Source organism: Ostrinia furnacalis, unplaced genomic scaffold (genome assembly GCF_004193835.3).
Source record: "Ostrinia furnacalis isolate ACB-3 unplaced genomic scaffold, ASM419383v2 OfSCF4979, whole genome shotgun sequence".
Lineage (NCBI taxonomy): Eukaryota > Metazoa > Arthropoda > Insecta > Lepidoptera > Crambidae > Ostrinia > Ostrinia furnacalis.
In genome coordinates, this window is record NW_021135218.1 from 570,064 (window position 1) to 585,598 (window position 15,535).

Genomic DNA, 15,535 nt, shown 5'->3' on the forward strand with positions numbered 1-15,535 from the left:
ATATTTTACTGAAGTTTTCTTAATTATCTATGGGTAACCAACTATGTTACTTTAAATAAAACAAAAAGTTTGGTGTTTTCATTTATTAAAATTAAAGAAAATATAAAATTAGTACTAAAATGTTAGGTCACACAAATTACCACCAAAATGATATGACCATTATATTTTTTTGATAAAATTATATCTTTATAAACTGTTTTGAAAAGAAATCAGGAATGTTAACAAAATGCATCCGATTAACAAAGGATAATAATGGACCGAGGGTCTTAGCACCAAATAAATATTTAACCATTAAACAATAATAATCTGGAAAACAAATGTCTAAATAACAATATTTTTTAAATCCACTCTTATAATATTTTTTTCTATCTACAAACCAATATACATTTATTTTAGATGAAACTTTGAAAGTGGATTTATAACAAATAAAAACATCAGTTAAATAATTTATTGCTGCACCCCAATGTTATTATTTATAACATTTAAAATATTCATGGTTTTTTAAAAAGTAATAGGAAAAAATTGCTTTGAAAATGCAAACAAGGATGTACACTTTCCCAGTGTTAAAAAAGTTTTTTACTTGTGCAAAATAAAATCGCCTTTTTCAAGTCGAAGCAGCAATATAAAAGCACACACAATAGATTCTTATATTAACTTACTTAGATATTTTTTATCTTAACATTTTAATAATTTTTAACTTTTTTTTATTGACACAAATTAAAAAGCAGACTATTTTCAATAAAAAATTTAGACAACAACAGTTTTCACATTGAGCTGTTATTAACTACTTTTAACATTATAATTATAACAGTTACATATTTAAGTTATTTCTATTACTACTATAATCTTTAAAGTAACTACCTACAATAGAAAAAGTTGTTGCTTATTTAATTGCTTTAGATTTTATTGCTTTCAGTAAGAATTTTTACTGTACAGCACAGAAAAGAAATCTCAGTTTATTTTCATTTAATTGTCAATGCTGGATAATTATATTCAGGTTAACCCCTCAAGGCCTATGGCTGCCTGATGCATGATCTCACACTACCGTAATAAGGCAGGCTGTAGCCACTTTTATAATTGCACGAAGAAATAATGTGGGTTCGAATTAACTTTAGGCAGCGTAAGCACTTGTGGGCCGTATCGCCATCATCTGATTAGGTTGTTATAGCAAGATATTAAGTTTGATTTATGTTCAAATTCACTTATAAATAAATAAATTCTGAACTTATTTATAATACAATTTGCTCTTAATATACCAATCTAATCACTAGGGTAGGGTTCGTAGTTTACATAAGGTATTTTTATCGAATGACTCACTGTTTGTCGGTTCTCTACAGTTTATGTAGATAAGCCAAACAATCAGGTGTCAACAACTAGTAATATTTGCATAAATATTGAATCAAAACAAATTAAAAGATTAAAGTTAGTATTTATTTGTTTGCATGAAAACATACAAACAATTTTAAATAAGTAGTACTATAAATAAATTCATTTTTATCACTATCAACCATATCAGTCTTTTAACTGGTCATGGTAACTGGTGAAGTTACGCAAAACAATAGGATTGAAAGATATATTTGAACAGGTGCACTGGATTTGACATTATTTAGGTTGATTCAAAGTCGATGAACTTGTAGATAGTAGAGTAGATATGATTTGTACGGATAAGCAGTGTTTTAGATAAAAGAAAATAAAAATATTTAGCACATAAAAGTGCTATCGATTTAGAAATAAGGCTTGAAAACAACTCTTATTGTACTTTACCGTCAAATACCTTATGTAAACGTTAAGAGATGATATGCAGTCGTTACTCCAATCTACTTCCGGGGTTGTTGGATGTTGGGCTGTGGCCGGAAGTTGATGTGCGCTGGAGGCTTTGGACTGTGAGCTACCTGAGCGGCTTCTGGAGTAAAGTCCGCGTTACCTTTGTTCGGAGCCCCAGCGATAGAGACTGGGTTGGACGGCACTGGGGAAGGTCCAGCGAGGCCGGTGAAGTCTTCGTTGGTAGTCTCCTTAGTGTCTTTAGGGTGTGGGACTTTGTGCTGGGTGATTCTCATGCCACCGGCTTTAACTGCAAAATTCAAAAAGGTTTTTGTATGTCTTTTTGCTATTGATTTAACACAAATGATAAAATTCGACAGTTTTCATAATCTCAGAAGTATTAAATTACGTAGAGTAGTCAAATTACATACAGGTATGTAATTGTGAAGGTAAGCTGTATACCTACTTAACAATGTTACCTACAATACATTTTTTGACCTTGAAAAATAGGTTGCTTTGTTTATAACGCCTTCTTGTGATTATGTTCACGACAAAAAGCGTAGCGAATACTTCAATGACGTCAGCGATATGTTTTCAAGGCCCCAAATGCATGTTTTACTAATGTTAAAAACAAAAACAACAAATAGCCAACCAAACTGGTTCTCATAGATTAGCATTAGTGTTAATAGGAATTCTTTAGTCCACCATATGGTGTCTTATTATTAAAGTTAGGGAAACTAAATAAGTAATTGTTAATTTATGCAAAAATAAAACAATGTAAACAAAGAACTTTTGGTTCACAAAACAATTACCTGCAGGCGGGTGCCCCGCCTTAAGTTGAGCAGTATCTTCATTAGACGACATTATTACTTATAACCAAATAAGAAAATGTAGGAATCAGGTAAAATCTGATAAGATTGCAGTGTAATAAAAACACATAAAACGACGACGTGTAAGTTCGGAAGATGACACGGCCACAGTAAATGTCAAATTGGAATTGGCAGGTATTTTTCAAGGTGCGCGTAATGTGAATGAATCACAGGTATTATACTAGTGACTTGTTGTAAATATCAAGTGATATTTAATTTTGTAGCTGAATACTTTGTATGCCTTTGACAATGTATAATCAATAAAAATATAAGTTTCGAGCGGGAAGGATTAAGCGGAAGTCAGTTTAATTACTTTTAATTTTTTAATATTCTACATTGCATGATATACGTGACAAGGAATTTTCCTTGATTGAATATCAACTTAATTACTTAAATTGAGATAGGAGCACCAATCTTTTTCGAATCGATATTCTTTACTGGTCCCGTGAGCGTTTGAGTGTGGCCCATCTTTCACACTGGGCACTTTGGGTACGTGCCCAGGGCCTCGAGACGAGACCGAGGGCCCCCGTCAAAAGACCTTTCTCCAGATTATAATGGCGCCCCTTTATCCTTGACTGCTCAGGGCCCCTTTATGTATAGTAGGTTTAAGACGGCCCCTGAGGGCACTACTCCTTTTCTCGATGCACAGTATTTATTCTTCACAGACGGCTATACTTAAAGTTGGTACCTATGGCAGTTTGCCAAGGTGTTAAGAGTAGTTAGTATCAAATTGAGTGGTCGCTCTTGAATAAACGAGTAATATGAATGTTAAAAGTTTTTACTAGTAAAAGTCATATTTATTTCCAAGCCTTTATTTTCAATCTCCTACAAGGGACGACAACATCAGCATCGTCCCTTCCCGACTTGAGCATGTCCTTCTGGATTTCCACTATCATTCGCAGCATGAAGTTGACAGCTTGGGTGCAGGTGCCCTCCCGAAGGCGGGAAAAGTCCCTGCGCGTTGGAAGACATCGGCCAGCCAGCATCACGGTTTGGTGGGTGAGAGAGGCTAGCAGGCGTTTTATAATGTCGATTTTTTTGGCAGCGGCGAGAGGTCGCAGACGCGTGACGAAGCGAAGCAGATACTCTATTAGCATCATGTCCTCCTGTAACAGGAAAATATTTATAAATGCACAATCATTATATAGGTACCTAGGTACTTAATTATAAGCTGTGCTGAGATCAAAAAAGGTTAGGTATTTCCTTGAAAGTTGGAATATACCAACTATAAATACAGCTTTCGACCTTATTGCATTTATAATATTAGAAAACAACTAACTATGAAGATGAAATAAAAATTCGCGAGTTAGATAGATACAATATTTTTGCATGTTAGCGAATATTCTAAAACGCTCTTTCTACTACTTAAGTAAAAAACTACACGTTACCATCTGTAATGCTAATATGCATGACTCCACATTATGCGCGCGACCGACTATGATGGACAGGTCCTCGCGATCCAGGATTGGCTGCTTGAGGCCTTCCAGCCACTCGCATAGCAGTCCTGATAAAATTGCTGGATCCTCCTATAAAACAAAAAAGGACCTTTTTTATAGGTACTGATGATGATCCAGCATAGCGCTAGTCCACGGCTATTGAATGACCTAGATTTTCTTGAGCTTGAAGCAAGCTTCTCATTTGTTACTTTTCTTCATTGTTAGTCTATTATACTGTAGGGTGTTCATATTTTATTTTCAGAGGAACTGGGGACTGAACCTCGTAACTACTCGATTACATTCGATATTCGATAAAGTAATTTTCCTATTGACCTACTTTTAAGTTTTTATTAGGTGTCTTACCTCTTCGTCTATTCTGGTTATCGCCTCTTTTCTTTGGTTTATGTCGTTTCTAAGCTGTTTCAGATACTTCTGCTTATCTTCTGGAAGACTATGGTGATCCACTACGAACGCCTGTAATGAAAAAAACCCTTTACTTACAAGAAGAATTTTGTTTTATTGAATACATCCTAAAATGCAAGGCTTCTTTGCATCATCAGAAACTAGAGATGGCAAACCGCCATTGCATTCTTTTTCGTAATTTTCGTGCCTAAAAGGGCACCGGCCGGGACCGGTTTGCAATCTCTGTCAACGTCTTGTCTCAAAGTTGGCAATGGTAATATAATATTTGTGTCGTGTTTTTTACCGCTTTTAGAAGACGAAAAAGTTAGGTAGTTCCTAATATTCAAAGTAATGTAACCTCGTGTATATGAAGTGCTGGCACGTGCCCATTTGTGGAGGTGCCCGTGATCCTGGTGACGCACTCCAGGTTTCTGTAGATGTCCTCCTCCACGGGATCGCGCCAGTCCACCATGGGTAGTGCTGTCACGTGGTCTGGAACATAATAAAAAACATAATCCTCCTTCTGGCGCAGTCGGGTAAGTATTAACGTCAAACAACATATCATATGGGTAAGTAAAGGAATGAAAAGACAGTAAGTGTCGCTTATTGCATTCCGAGAGTCAACTTTTATTTTGGCTTTCTTGTGGTGGTGGTTCAACTACTTTCTCCGAGAAATTTAATTGTGGTAAGGTGCACAATGAACTTTGGACTAAGGAATGCTAAGAAGAAGATATTCTAAGTATAAAATTATAATAAAGGATGTAGCCGAGATTTTATTGGTGATATTTTTTTCTTTTTTGGTTAAAATACCAAGTAATAAAGAACTCTACCTGATGAAGCCACCTCTTCAGGCGTGGTGGGGTCAGGCGGCTTGCTCTGTTTCAAACGGTACACAAGGAAAGACTTGTAAAAGGGTCTGTTCTTCACGCGAAAGTCCAGCCCGACGCTGTGGTGACAGCCACACAGCTTGAGTAGACGCTCGCAGAGGGTGTAGACAATCTAGAATTATTTAGGTATGTTAGAGTGACGTCATATTCTTGAGTAACTTTACCATGGACATAGATGGGCACCGTTAATCAAATAGTTAACTTCGTTAATCGTTAAACCGTTAATAAAAAAGTTAACTTCGTTAAACGTTAAAACGTTACATTTAGCAAGATTTAACGCAAGTTAACGTTAATCGTTAATCCGTTAACACATGATAATAAAACGAAAAAAGTAATTGTATGCAAGGTTCAAATAATTTCGAAAGCTTGTATCGCTCACGGAATTTATTCCTCTTTTATGTTTGCGCTACAAGCTTTCGAAATTATTTGAATCTTGCATACAATTATTTTTTTCGTTTTAGTAACAACTACATTTCAGGATAAAAGCTTGTTTTTAAAAAAGTATTTTATTATTATAATTTTATTTTACACTTTTTAGTAGTAGCTGGGCCGAGCTAGTGAACGCCAGACCTACGTCATTTTATACAAGCTGAAAGTTTGTCAGCGTATGTTCCCAATATAGGATAGAATGTTGGTGAATCATGAAGTTTGGGTCATCGTGGCTTTAGCAGCTATCCTAAAAAAACTGTCTGGCAAGGAGTTGGAACTGTCAAAACTGTCTGACTGATGAGGAAACTACTTCTAATTATTGCCCTAATATTTTATATAAAAATCAGCTTTTATGGTATAACGTAAGCCTAACTTTTACGGTGGCTTTTTCTGTAAGTATATTCAATTGTAATTCTACTTACGTTACTACCATAAAATCTGATTTTTATGTATAATATTTGGGCAATGATTAGAAGTTGTTTCGACATCAGCCACACAGTTTTGACAGTTCCAACTCCTTGCCAGACAGTTTTTTTAGGATAGCTGCCAAAGCAACGATGACCCAAACTTATAATCCACCAACATTCTAACCTATATTGGGAGCATACGCTGACAAACTTTCAGCTTTTATAAAATGATGCATGAACGCCAGACCTACGGCGTTCACCAGCTCTTAGTCTATAGTATCTCAATCTCAGAGCCTTGGTTTAATTACAATACAATTTAGCACCAAAGTGCTCGAAAAGACAAATCCAACAAATCCAAAGTCGATAAGTTTCCACCGTTTCGTTTAGGAATTCCTATGGCCACCTCCTGACTCCATAATCAGGACCCTGGACATAGGGTTGCCAGGTCCAAAGACACAAAAGCCGGACTTTGTGCTTCATTTGGTCGGACATTTCACCCTAAATGCCGGACATGTGAGGGGGGGAGGGGGGTGCAAAGCTCACGAGTGAGTACAATCATCATCGGTTGCCCAACCATCCTGATGCGTGCGCCCCATATTATTCTGGGGCTCGACTTTCGCCTGGCGCGGCAGCCAAATAAAAAGCCGGACAGGCCGGATAAGGCAATATTTGGCCGGACAAGACCGTAAAAAGCCAAACATGGCTAAAGCCGGACACCTGGCAACCCTACCTGGACATCATCTAGTATTACAGTGCTCGAAAAGACAAATCCAACGAACCCAAATTCGCCGTTTCATTTAGGAGTTCCTATGGCCACCTCCTGACTCCATCATCAGACCAGCTTAATGGTACCATAACATTGCATTTTCATCGTACTGGTTTCTACAACTGGTCTTAAATTCAGTTGCAAGATTTGTCCCACACATTACTAACAAGTGAAGTCAATATAAAGCTTGTAAATAAATTAAAAAAAAAACAGCATTTTTATATCGTTTCGTTCTGGTTACAAAAACTGTTGTTTTGGGTTCTGCTGGAAGTTCTGGAAGTCCGAACGTACTTGTCAGAACGCGTTGTTCAGCGTGCCTGCTGTATCTTTTTGGTAAATAGTAGGTACTGGATTAACGATTAACGGACTTAGGATAATTTAACGGAAGTTAACGAGTCCGTTAACATTTTTTAAAGTTAACTTAAAAGTTAATCCGTTAATAGAAATGTTAACTTCGTTAATTAACGATTAACGGATTAACGAGTTAATGCCCAGCTATGACCATGGATCTGCTCCACTCCACGATACAAAATAAAATACCCTGGCGTCACATCGTGCTCTAATAAGTAAGAGTTACCTACTTACCTTAGGGAGTTCTTTGAAAGCTCTCTCGTCAAGTCCATGTAGAGTGGCGCGCTGTCTGTACAAATATTGTCTAATTGTAAATTCAGCCGTCTTGCGATCTTTGGTCAACATAAGCGGTTCTCTGGAAACACAAAATAATATTACAATATCATTTTTGCAAAGATAATGTTAGAAAGCGAAGCGAAGCTCAGCAGGTTTTGTGACCCTACAAAAGCAATGGTAACACCAACAATGTAATTTCTTGAGACATTTGAATTTACAAGATTAGCGTGTACTTTATTAGTCATACAATAAGCCGTTAGAGGTATGCCATTGTATGGCTTAGATTGAAGCACACTGAGAGTACCTACACGTGCCAAAGAAATGTCGCTTCCTTCGTGACTTATAGAGGCCTATTGACCTATTCTTAACCACCTCTGTCTGGTGATCTAGAGCTTATCAAGACTAACTTGGAGCTGAACACAACAGTCTGCGGTAGGAGATAGTGCTCGAACTGCTGCACGCAGAGGATCTGGCCAGACGTCTGCACCGACCGCGGCCGCTTCTTGCGCACCAGCCGGATGGCGTCGTTGGCTCGCACCCGAAGGGAGTAGACCAGGTAGCACGCTATTAGCACGCCGGTTCTACCCAGACCTGGAAACATGGGATCTTGGGATAGTGAAAGTACACCGTGAGGTTCTTGGAATAGTTTGAATGTTGGGAGTAGGTAAGTATCAAGGCAATCATTAATCAGTTCTCACTTTTGTCACAATCCTACATTTCAGGATTGAAACAACTTGGCAATAGGTAGTTTTTTAAACTTTTGTTGGTGAGGTTTTTAGGCTCATGTTTAAGCCGTAGATCTCTTTCTGCCTTTAAAAGCGTTACAGAAACTTTGTCAGATTCAATTAGTGGTTTACAAAGATTCACATTTTAGTTACCTACTTTGAAAAGTTTATTTCCACAATCAACGTGTTATTCTGTTTAGTAGTAAACTGACCTGCGTGACAGTGTATCGCGACCCGGCCCTCCTGCAGGGCGAAGGAGAGCACCTTGGCCATGTCCAGCAGGCCGCTCAGAGTCGCCTCTCCGTAGTCGGGCCACGCGAAGTTGTAATAGTATACTGAAAGAAAAGTTTAAATAATGGCAGTAATGGGTTCCCCCTTAACCTGCTTCGCTTGTCTAGATCTCTCTTTGTTCATCAGAACGACGTCTCTTGAGAGAGCTCGCTCATCTTTATGAGGACCTAGGTGACAGCATAATATAATTATGGTCAAATGTAATAATCGTGTTTATCCTGAAACCATCAGAGCACTAGAACAGGGTTTAGAATTTTCAATTCCTAAAAGAGATATGCGAGCCATTAATTTCAAACCGCGACGAGAAATTTTGTCTAGCATAGGTACTCGTCTTCGCTTCAGTCAAATGACGTCCACTGCTGGACAAACCCCAAGGCTTTCCACAATGAACGGTCCTGCGCTGCTGTATACCTATACCTACTCGTGAACATTAAATTCACTGCTAGGTATCCATCCGGTTTTACTTAATAGCATTTAGTTCAGCCGTAGACTGCTGAAAATAATGATTAACTATTATGACGATGATGACATCCATGAAAATAAAGGTGGTCGCTTACTGTCGTTGGCCATGAAGACGTTGGGGTCGTAGGTGAACCCGGACTTGGTGAGCGGCGGGCCGCAGCTGGCGTGCTCGCCCGGCGTCTGCAGGTTGATCACCGTGCGGATGCCCCAGCTGGAAAGGGAGTTTGTCCCAGAACAATGTTATTCGACTAAGTTTGCGTACATAGAAAAAACCTAGTAAAACTATAGCTACATAGTATTTAAAATGTTTAGCTGTAAATTATTTTGCTATAAAAATGCATCCTAGTCATAATCCGGTGAGATAATTACCTATACTTGCCAGTGCCGGATTAAGCCAGCGCGGGGCCTGTAGCAAATTTCTATCAAGGGGCCCTTGGTTGGCTTTAGGTTCTCAAGTTTAGAGTATTAAATAAAACAAAACTGTTACAAATGAACTTTTCTTGATTTAATGTGGGAAAATTTAGAGATAACACTTTCAATATCAACTTCTTTAAGCAAATCATGCTCTATATTCAACAAAGTAAGATGATTAAGACGTTCTTGTCCTGTCGTGTTCCTTAATTCATTTTTAATATCGATTATAATTAAACATTATAGGCCAGTAGAATTACATTTTAAATCGGAAATAATTCCTAAAAAAGATTTTATCGCTTTAATGGCTTCATTGGTTGCCCATTAAGACTCTCCTAGGTTTTCGACTTCGACGGAGTTGTGCTGAAGTGGTGGGGGGCCCCCGAAAGGGGCGCTTTTTATGTTTTCCGGTTATATCGCGTAAAGGACTTACCCTATCAAAAAGTGGTCTTCCTGACGGTTGAAGGGCATTTAATCCTGCATTAAACAAGACCAAATTCATACGTTTTGGACAAACCGTTCTCGTGCAAATGTTCGGCAAAGTAGGAAAAATCGTAACTCGTAAGCCTTGATAGGGTGACACTGGTTGAGGCGCTCATTTTCAATATATATTTGGTCTTATTTAATGCAGGATTAAATGCCCTTCAACCGTCAGGAAGACCACTTTTCGATAGGGTAAGTCCTTTACGCGGTATAACCGGAAAACCGAAAAAGCGCCCCTTTCGGGGCACTTAAGCACAACGCCGTCGAAGTCGAAAACCTAGGAGAGTCTTTATGGGCAACTAGTGAAGCCATTAAAGCACTAAAATCTTTAGTAGGAATTGTTTCAGATTTAATTCATTTTTGTGTTTAATTCTACTGGCCTATTAGAGAACATTCATGTTAAAAAGTTCGTAAAATACCTACCTACTTATTTTTATGATTTAATGTGATGAAATCGAGTTTTAGATTTTCAAGTGAAAGTAAAACATAGCCTAATGTAAGATGTTTTACGCTCCTATCTAAATTAATCTTTTTTTATTTCGGTCAGACAGGCTTTGGAGCGCGGGGCCCCCAAATTCGCGGGGCCCGTAGCATTTGCTACTCTTGCTACGTGGCTAATCCGGCACTGATACTTGCCTTTTGGACACGCAACTTAAGGTCTAGGGAAACGTGCGTGATACTAAGGGAGTACTAATTTGATCTTGAAATTTTCCGTGGGATGAGACCAATAGCAATTTCCATCACTTATTGTGAGTCGTGAGGTTAGACAAGCTTTTTTCTTGGTGCGTGCAGCTTGTCTAATATCACGAGCTCGCAAACTTAAGTACCTACTTAAGTTGCGCTCGGGTGAGATTTGTATCAAGCAAGAGCAAGCACGATTTCTTTCATTGCTTTGTCAACAGCGTTTTATTCAGCCAATCGTTTTCTGGCAGCAAAACAAAGGAATACCTGTGGAACTGCTGAATAATGTTTCTGGCGGCGATGCTCGCGGTGCTCGGCCGCGCCATCGCCAGAATGTCGTCCGTGATCCTGCAACAGTTAAGAATCGAACATTGCATGGAATATTAAAAGCCAAAATATCACAATCTAGAGGGAAAGTAACATTTCTTCAACGGCATATATTTAGTAGGTAGGTACTGGTTTAAAACTCTGATCAGTGCAAGTTTTGTTTATTTATGCATTACAAGGCAGGTATTTGACCACAATCGCTCCTGATGTTAAGTGGGATGTAAGTAAGTAGTTAAAACTAAATTTTATTTTAGTGTAGGGTACTTATTGCTATAGGTACAATGTCGCAATCAAACTGGGAAATCTCCACAAAAAAGATGCACATAGTTGGAAATCGAACTGATATTAATTTCAACATGGAAATCATTGGGGGAGGCCTATGTTCAGCAGTGGACGTTCTATGGCTGAAACGATGATGATGAAGCTTTAGCTGAATTGTTCACAAAAATGTTTAAATCAGTTGTCATTTTAGGCTAATTAACTCAATTTGGCAAAACTGTTTAACTATTTACCGCAGCGTCCAATTTAAATATTTGAAAAAGAAAACATCTGCAATGGCAGTTGTTCTTGGCCAACATTAGAACTGTAAAAAAGTAAGTAATGTAATTATTATAATACGTGTTAGTGCGGAAGTCACGCGACCACAGTGGACATCATATATTTCGCTTAAAGTCAAGGATATCTTTTAAATTAATCACGTAAAGCAGTAATGTATTATGGTAATGTAACCGAAATGGGATTTTTCAGGAGTTTTTCTTGCCTTGGAAATATTTTTATGAATTTTGTTGGAATTTTAAAGCATGTTTAGAGAACTCTCGTGACCATGTAGAGTTTTTCCGATTTACCTACCTACTTATTTCTTTTCCTCTTTTTTGTAGGCTTAGTAGGTAGGTACCTATTTATCTTCTTCGTGAATCAAGTAGGTGCAGAATATGGTTAATTTTAGAAGTGTAGTTTTTAATTGCTTCAGTTCTTGCCGTAAAAGATAGTTTTCTTATAACTTTCGCTAGTAAGCTATAGTAACAAGTACTATAGCTTAGTTAGGCTATTAATTTCAAAAATGGTTGGTTGTTGTGTTGGAAATTGAATCCTCATTCAATTTGACCCACTTTGCGTTATTCAAATCCTTTCTGTTTACACAGTGTGCTTGGCCTTAACACCAAATCAGAAAAGAGGACGAGAAAGTTTAAGTACTTACTACAAGTTTCTTCTTTGTAGGTGTTAAGTAGGTGTTTATTTTCACAAAAAGAATAAGATTTGCTTATTAGGTAGGTAAGTATCTCATTTTGCTTACAGATATGACTTGCAGCGTAGTTTAGGTCTGCGATATTTTTTTATTTACTTTTCAGGTTTATGTTTTAGTTACTAATGGGCATGCTTCATCAAAGTTACAGTAATTAGTGGCAGGAATTAGTTTTATTTCGAGGTAGGCAGTTACTTTTTTAAATTACTGTTATAAAAGTCCAGCATTGCATGCATACCCCTGAATATACTGCTGTCAGCGACAGCAACCTTGTAGCACTAAAGGATGCATGTTCGCTCGCGTTCGCCGAACATGGTATGCGTGTAGCTACTTAAAGGAAGCTTCTGTAAATTACGATCTTATGTCATACCAGTCAGAATAGAGCCCCTGAACCGCGGCGTTACGCGGCTGTAGCTGCTCATACTGGCAGTGTGAGCCTTTACAGAGTAATGCACTCCGTAGCACTAAAAATATGCACGTTCGCAAGCGTTCGCCGAGCATGGTGAATCGCCAAAGGAAGTGTCATTTGATGGGCTTCTGTAACTTATGCCCGTTTTCACCATCAGTCCCTAATTTTTAAGTGACCCTTAAGGTAACACGTAACAGGAATTTTGTTTTCATAGGGGTCACTTAAAAATTCGGTATTGATGGTGAAAACGGGCATTAATCTCCTGTCTTACCAGTCGGAGTATAGCCCTTGTACCGCGGCGTTACGTGGCTGTGGCTGCTCATACTGGCATCGCGAGCTTCCACAAAACAACGTCGTTCGCACACATTCGCCGAGTATGATGTACAGCTGAAGGAAGTAGCTAGATAATTCTCTTGTCTTTACCAGTCGGAATAAAGCCCTTGTACAGCAGCGTTGCGAGGCTGTGGCTGCTCATACTGGCAGCGCGAACCTCCACAAAACAGTGCGCACTGGAGAGCCGAAGGAGTGCTCGTTCGCACGCGTTCGCCGAGCATGATGTACAGCTGAAGGAAGTAGCTAGATAATCTCTTGTCTTACCAGTCAGAGTAGAGCCCCTGTACAGCAGCGTTGCGAGGCTGTGGCTGTTCATACTGGCAACGCGAGCCTCCACAAAACAGTGCGCACTGGAGAGCCGAAGGAGTGCTCGTTCGCACGCGCTCGCCGATCGTGCTGTATAGAGCGGTGGGAGGGTGGTTGATGCGGCGACGGGACTCGCGGCTTCTGGGAACAATAAAAAGACATTTATAAAAAAAAAACACCTTTTAATGAAAGAACTTGGCGTAAGAGTAACATTTAAATAGTGAAATTTAAATTCTATATTGAGCTGGCTCTTTTCAGGGCACATAAACAAGTCCTAAATTGGCTGTGTTCTGTTATCGTACGAATAAAACTTAAAACTGCTTTCCAGCAGAAAGTTAAAGAAACTTTTTAATAATTATAAGGGAAAATTACTGTGGGTATTAACTTATTTTTTGATGTTTGCTAGTTGGGCGGAAAGTTAAGTAAAAGGTTAGTTAAAATTATGACAGACACATAAAGTTTCGCAACATTAAACAATATGAAGGCAATACGACAATGACAATGATCAAACCACAAGATTGAATCATGAATATTATGCTTATTACCGCATTACGTTCTCAAAGGAAAATATTAATTTAGTTATTGCGCATTGTGATTAAATTCAGACTCATGCGACATAAATAATTTTATTATTTATTTTATAATAAGGTGACCGAGTTTCTTCCACCACCACCACCATCTTCTGAGTAGAATAGCCCATAATTGTCCTGAATGGTATGGCAATAAGCTATAGTTATTTAGGACGTGTAAAATCGCTAATAAGCCTACTTGCAAAAAATAGTTAAATTACTTACTTTAATTATGAGCTTTTTTCCTTGGAAATGCATTCTGTGGAGAGAATGCGGTACAGCATAGTTAGCGCTAGGTAAGCTAAGTACTTACCACAGCTTGCAGCAACCGGAGTATAGAGTTTTGGCGAAAGACTTTTTAACTGTCACAAGTACTTTAAAACGAAAGATAGAACGACTTTTTTGCTGTTAAATGGATAAAACTATTACGCCTAGGGCTTCCAATCCCGCACCCCATGCTTGATCCCGGTATTGGCGGGAGTTGGAATTCAAATCCCGCGGGATCCCGGTATTGGCGGGATCCCGCATATAATTATGAAAAATGTTATGTGAGGCGAATAAAACAATACATTAATCAAATTAAATCAACGTAATTTCACTTTAATTAACGTTAAATGAGATCATTCTAATTACACTTCAATTACTGAGGTCAAATATAAAAATACAATCAACTTCAATGAAGTACAATAAAAAAAAAACCAGTTTCAGCTGAATGATAAAGAGTTATTTAGTTTCTTTCATATTTTTTTATCATTCAATTGGAAATGATTGCGAAGAAAACATAGCATGTCTAAAGTGTCGTCTGCCAAACTGCAGCGTATTTTAGAGGCAATATAGCCAGCAGCAGAGAAGGCTCTTTCGGCTTCCACACTTGTCGGTGGTATTCCTTTTAAAGAATTATATGTAAATGTGAGATATTTCCCCATTGACCCTCCGGACTCATAGAGTATTTCAGTAGCCGACCGATCGCGGTCGCAAATGGTCGTGCGCATGTTTCTTTACAGTCCCGCAAATCCCGCGGGATCCCGCCCCCATAATCCCGCAGCACGCGGGACTAAAAATGATGCGGGATCCCGGAATACCGAGNAAATGGTCGTGCGCATGTTTCTTTACAGTCCCGCAAATCCCGCGGGATCCCGCCCCCATAATCCCGCAGCACGCGGGACTAAAAATGATGCGGGATCCCGGAATACCGAGATCTCGGTATTGCGGGATTGGAAGCCCTAATTACGCCTCACAGCTTATTCTTAGCTGCAATTGCAAGCTAGCTTACACACCTGTCCAGAAAATGGAAGCGTCGGAAATTCACGAAGTTGATGCTGGACTTACGGCGGTCTTTGTTGAACATTAGCTTCGCCATTAAAATACGTGCGTTTGGCCTGAAATACTTAATGCAAATGAGGGAATGGTGACTCCGGCTTTCTTTGTGCGATGTGGGTCCCACAAGCAAACAATTCGCTGTCCAAACATTGGTAGCGACAGCAGAAAAGACGTAGCATTTCATTTAGGATTTTTTTCTACTATTATTTTAGAGCAAAGTACAGTTAAAAGAGTCAAACATAGGACCAACAAGTTCACCTTTCCAATTCTTCTACTTATAGTAGGAGTAGCCAGGTATACTAGATATCACGTACCATTTTCCAATAAAAGAAGATAAAAGAAACCTAGACCCAAAATTGAGAATACAACCACATTTAGATCTGAATATACA

The 15,535-nt window shown here is 38.6% G+C and overlaps 2 protein-coding genes across 2 annotated transcripts; both read right to left on the minus strand.

The window, feature by feature from the left end:
• Nucleotides 1–175: 175 nt before the first annotated feature.
• Drp (death-related protein) lies at nucleotides 176–2,741 on the minus strand. The gene is made up of 2 exons (XM_028315079.1): nucleotides 2,574–2,741; nucleotides 176–2,071 (listed from the first exon to the last, which is right to left on the minus strand). The coding sequence occupies exons 1-2, from the start codon at nucleotides 2,623–2,625 to the stop codon at nucleotides 1,818–1,820; spliced, it is 306 nt and encodes a 101-aa protein (XP_028170880.1). The 5' UTR covers nucleotides 2,626–2,741; the 3' UTR covers nucleotides 176–1,817.
• Nucleotides 2,742–3,427: 686 nt separating this feature from the next.
• On the minus strand, nucleotides 3,428–15,183 carry LOC114360378 (protein tyrosine phosphatase domain-containing protein 1). The gene is made up of 12 exons (XM_028315081.1): nucleotides 15,102–15,183; nucleotides 13,214–13,396; nucleotides 10,905–10,985; nucleotides 9,158–9,273; nucleotides 8,522–8,644; nucleotides 7,992–8,175; nucleotides 7,543–7,663; nucleotides 5,299–5,467; nucleotides 4,827–4,960; nucleotides 4,430–4,540; nucleotides 4,019–4,156; nucleotides 3,428–3,736 (listed from the first exon to the last, which is right to left on the minus strand). The coding sequence occupies exons 1-12, from the start codon at nucleotides 15,170–15,172 to the stop codon at nucleotides 3,428–3,430; spliced, it is 1,740 nt and encodes a 579-aa protein (XP_028170882.1). The 5' UTR covers nucleotides 15,173–15,183.
• Nucleotides 15,184–15,535: the final 352 nt, after the last annotated feature.

What these genes read in the sequence shown, in the direction of transcription:
- Drp (XM_028315079.1), bottom strand. Translation starts at nt 2,625, where the DNA reads ATGTCGTCTAATGAAGATACTGCTCAACTTAAGGCGGGGCACCCGCCT. An exon ending in GGCGGGGCACCCGCCTGCAG is followed by an intron (nt 2,072 to 2,573) that starts GTAATTGTTTTG and finishes TGAATTTTGCAG; the next exon opens with TTAAAGCCGGTGGCATGAGA.
- LOC114360378 (XM_028315081.1), bottom strand. Translation starts at nt 15,172, where the DNA reads ATGTTCAACAAAGACCGCCGTAAGTCCAGCATCAACTTCGTGAATTTC. An exon ending in TGAAGAGGTGGCTTCATCAG is followed by an intron (nt 4,961 to 5,298) that starts GTAGAGTTCTTT and finishes ATTATGTTCCAG; the next exon opens with ACCACGTGACAGCACTACCC. An exon ending in GCATATTAGCATTACAGATG is followed by an intron (nt 3,737 to 4,018) that starts GTAACGTGTAGT and finishes TTCCTGTTACAG; the next exon opens with GAGGACATGATGCTAATAGA.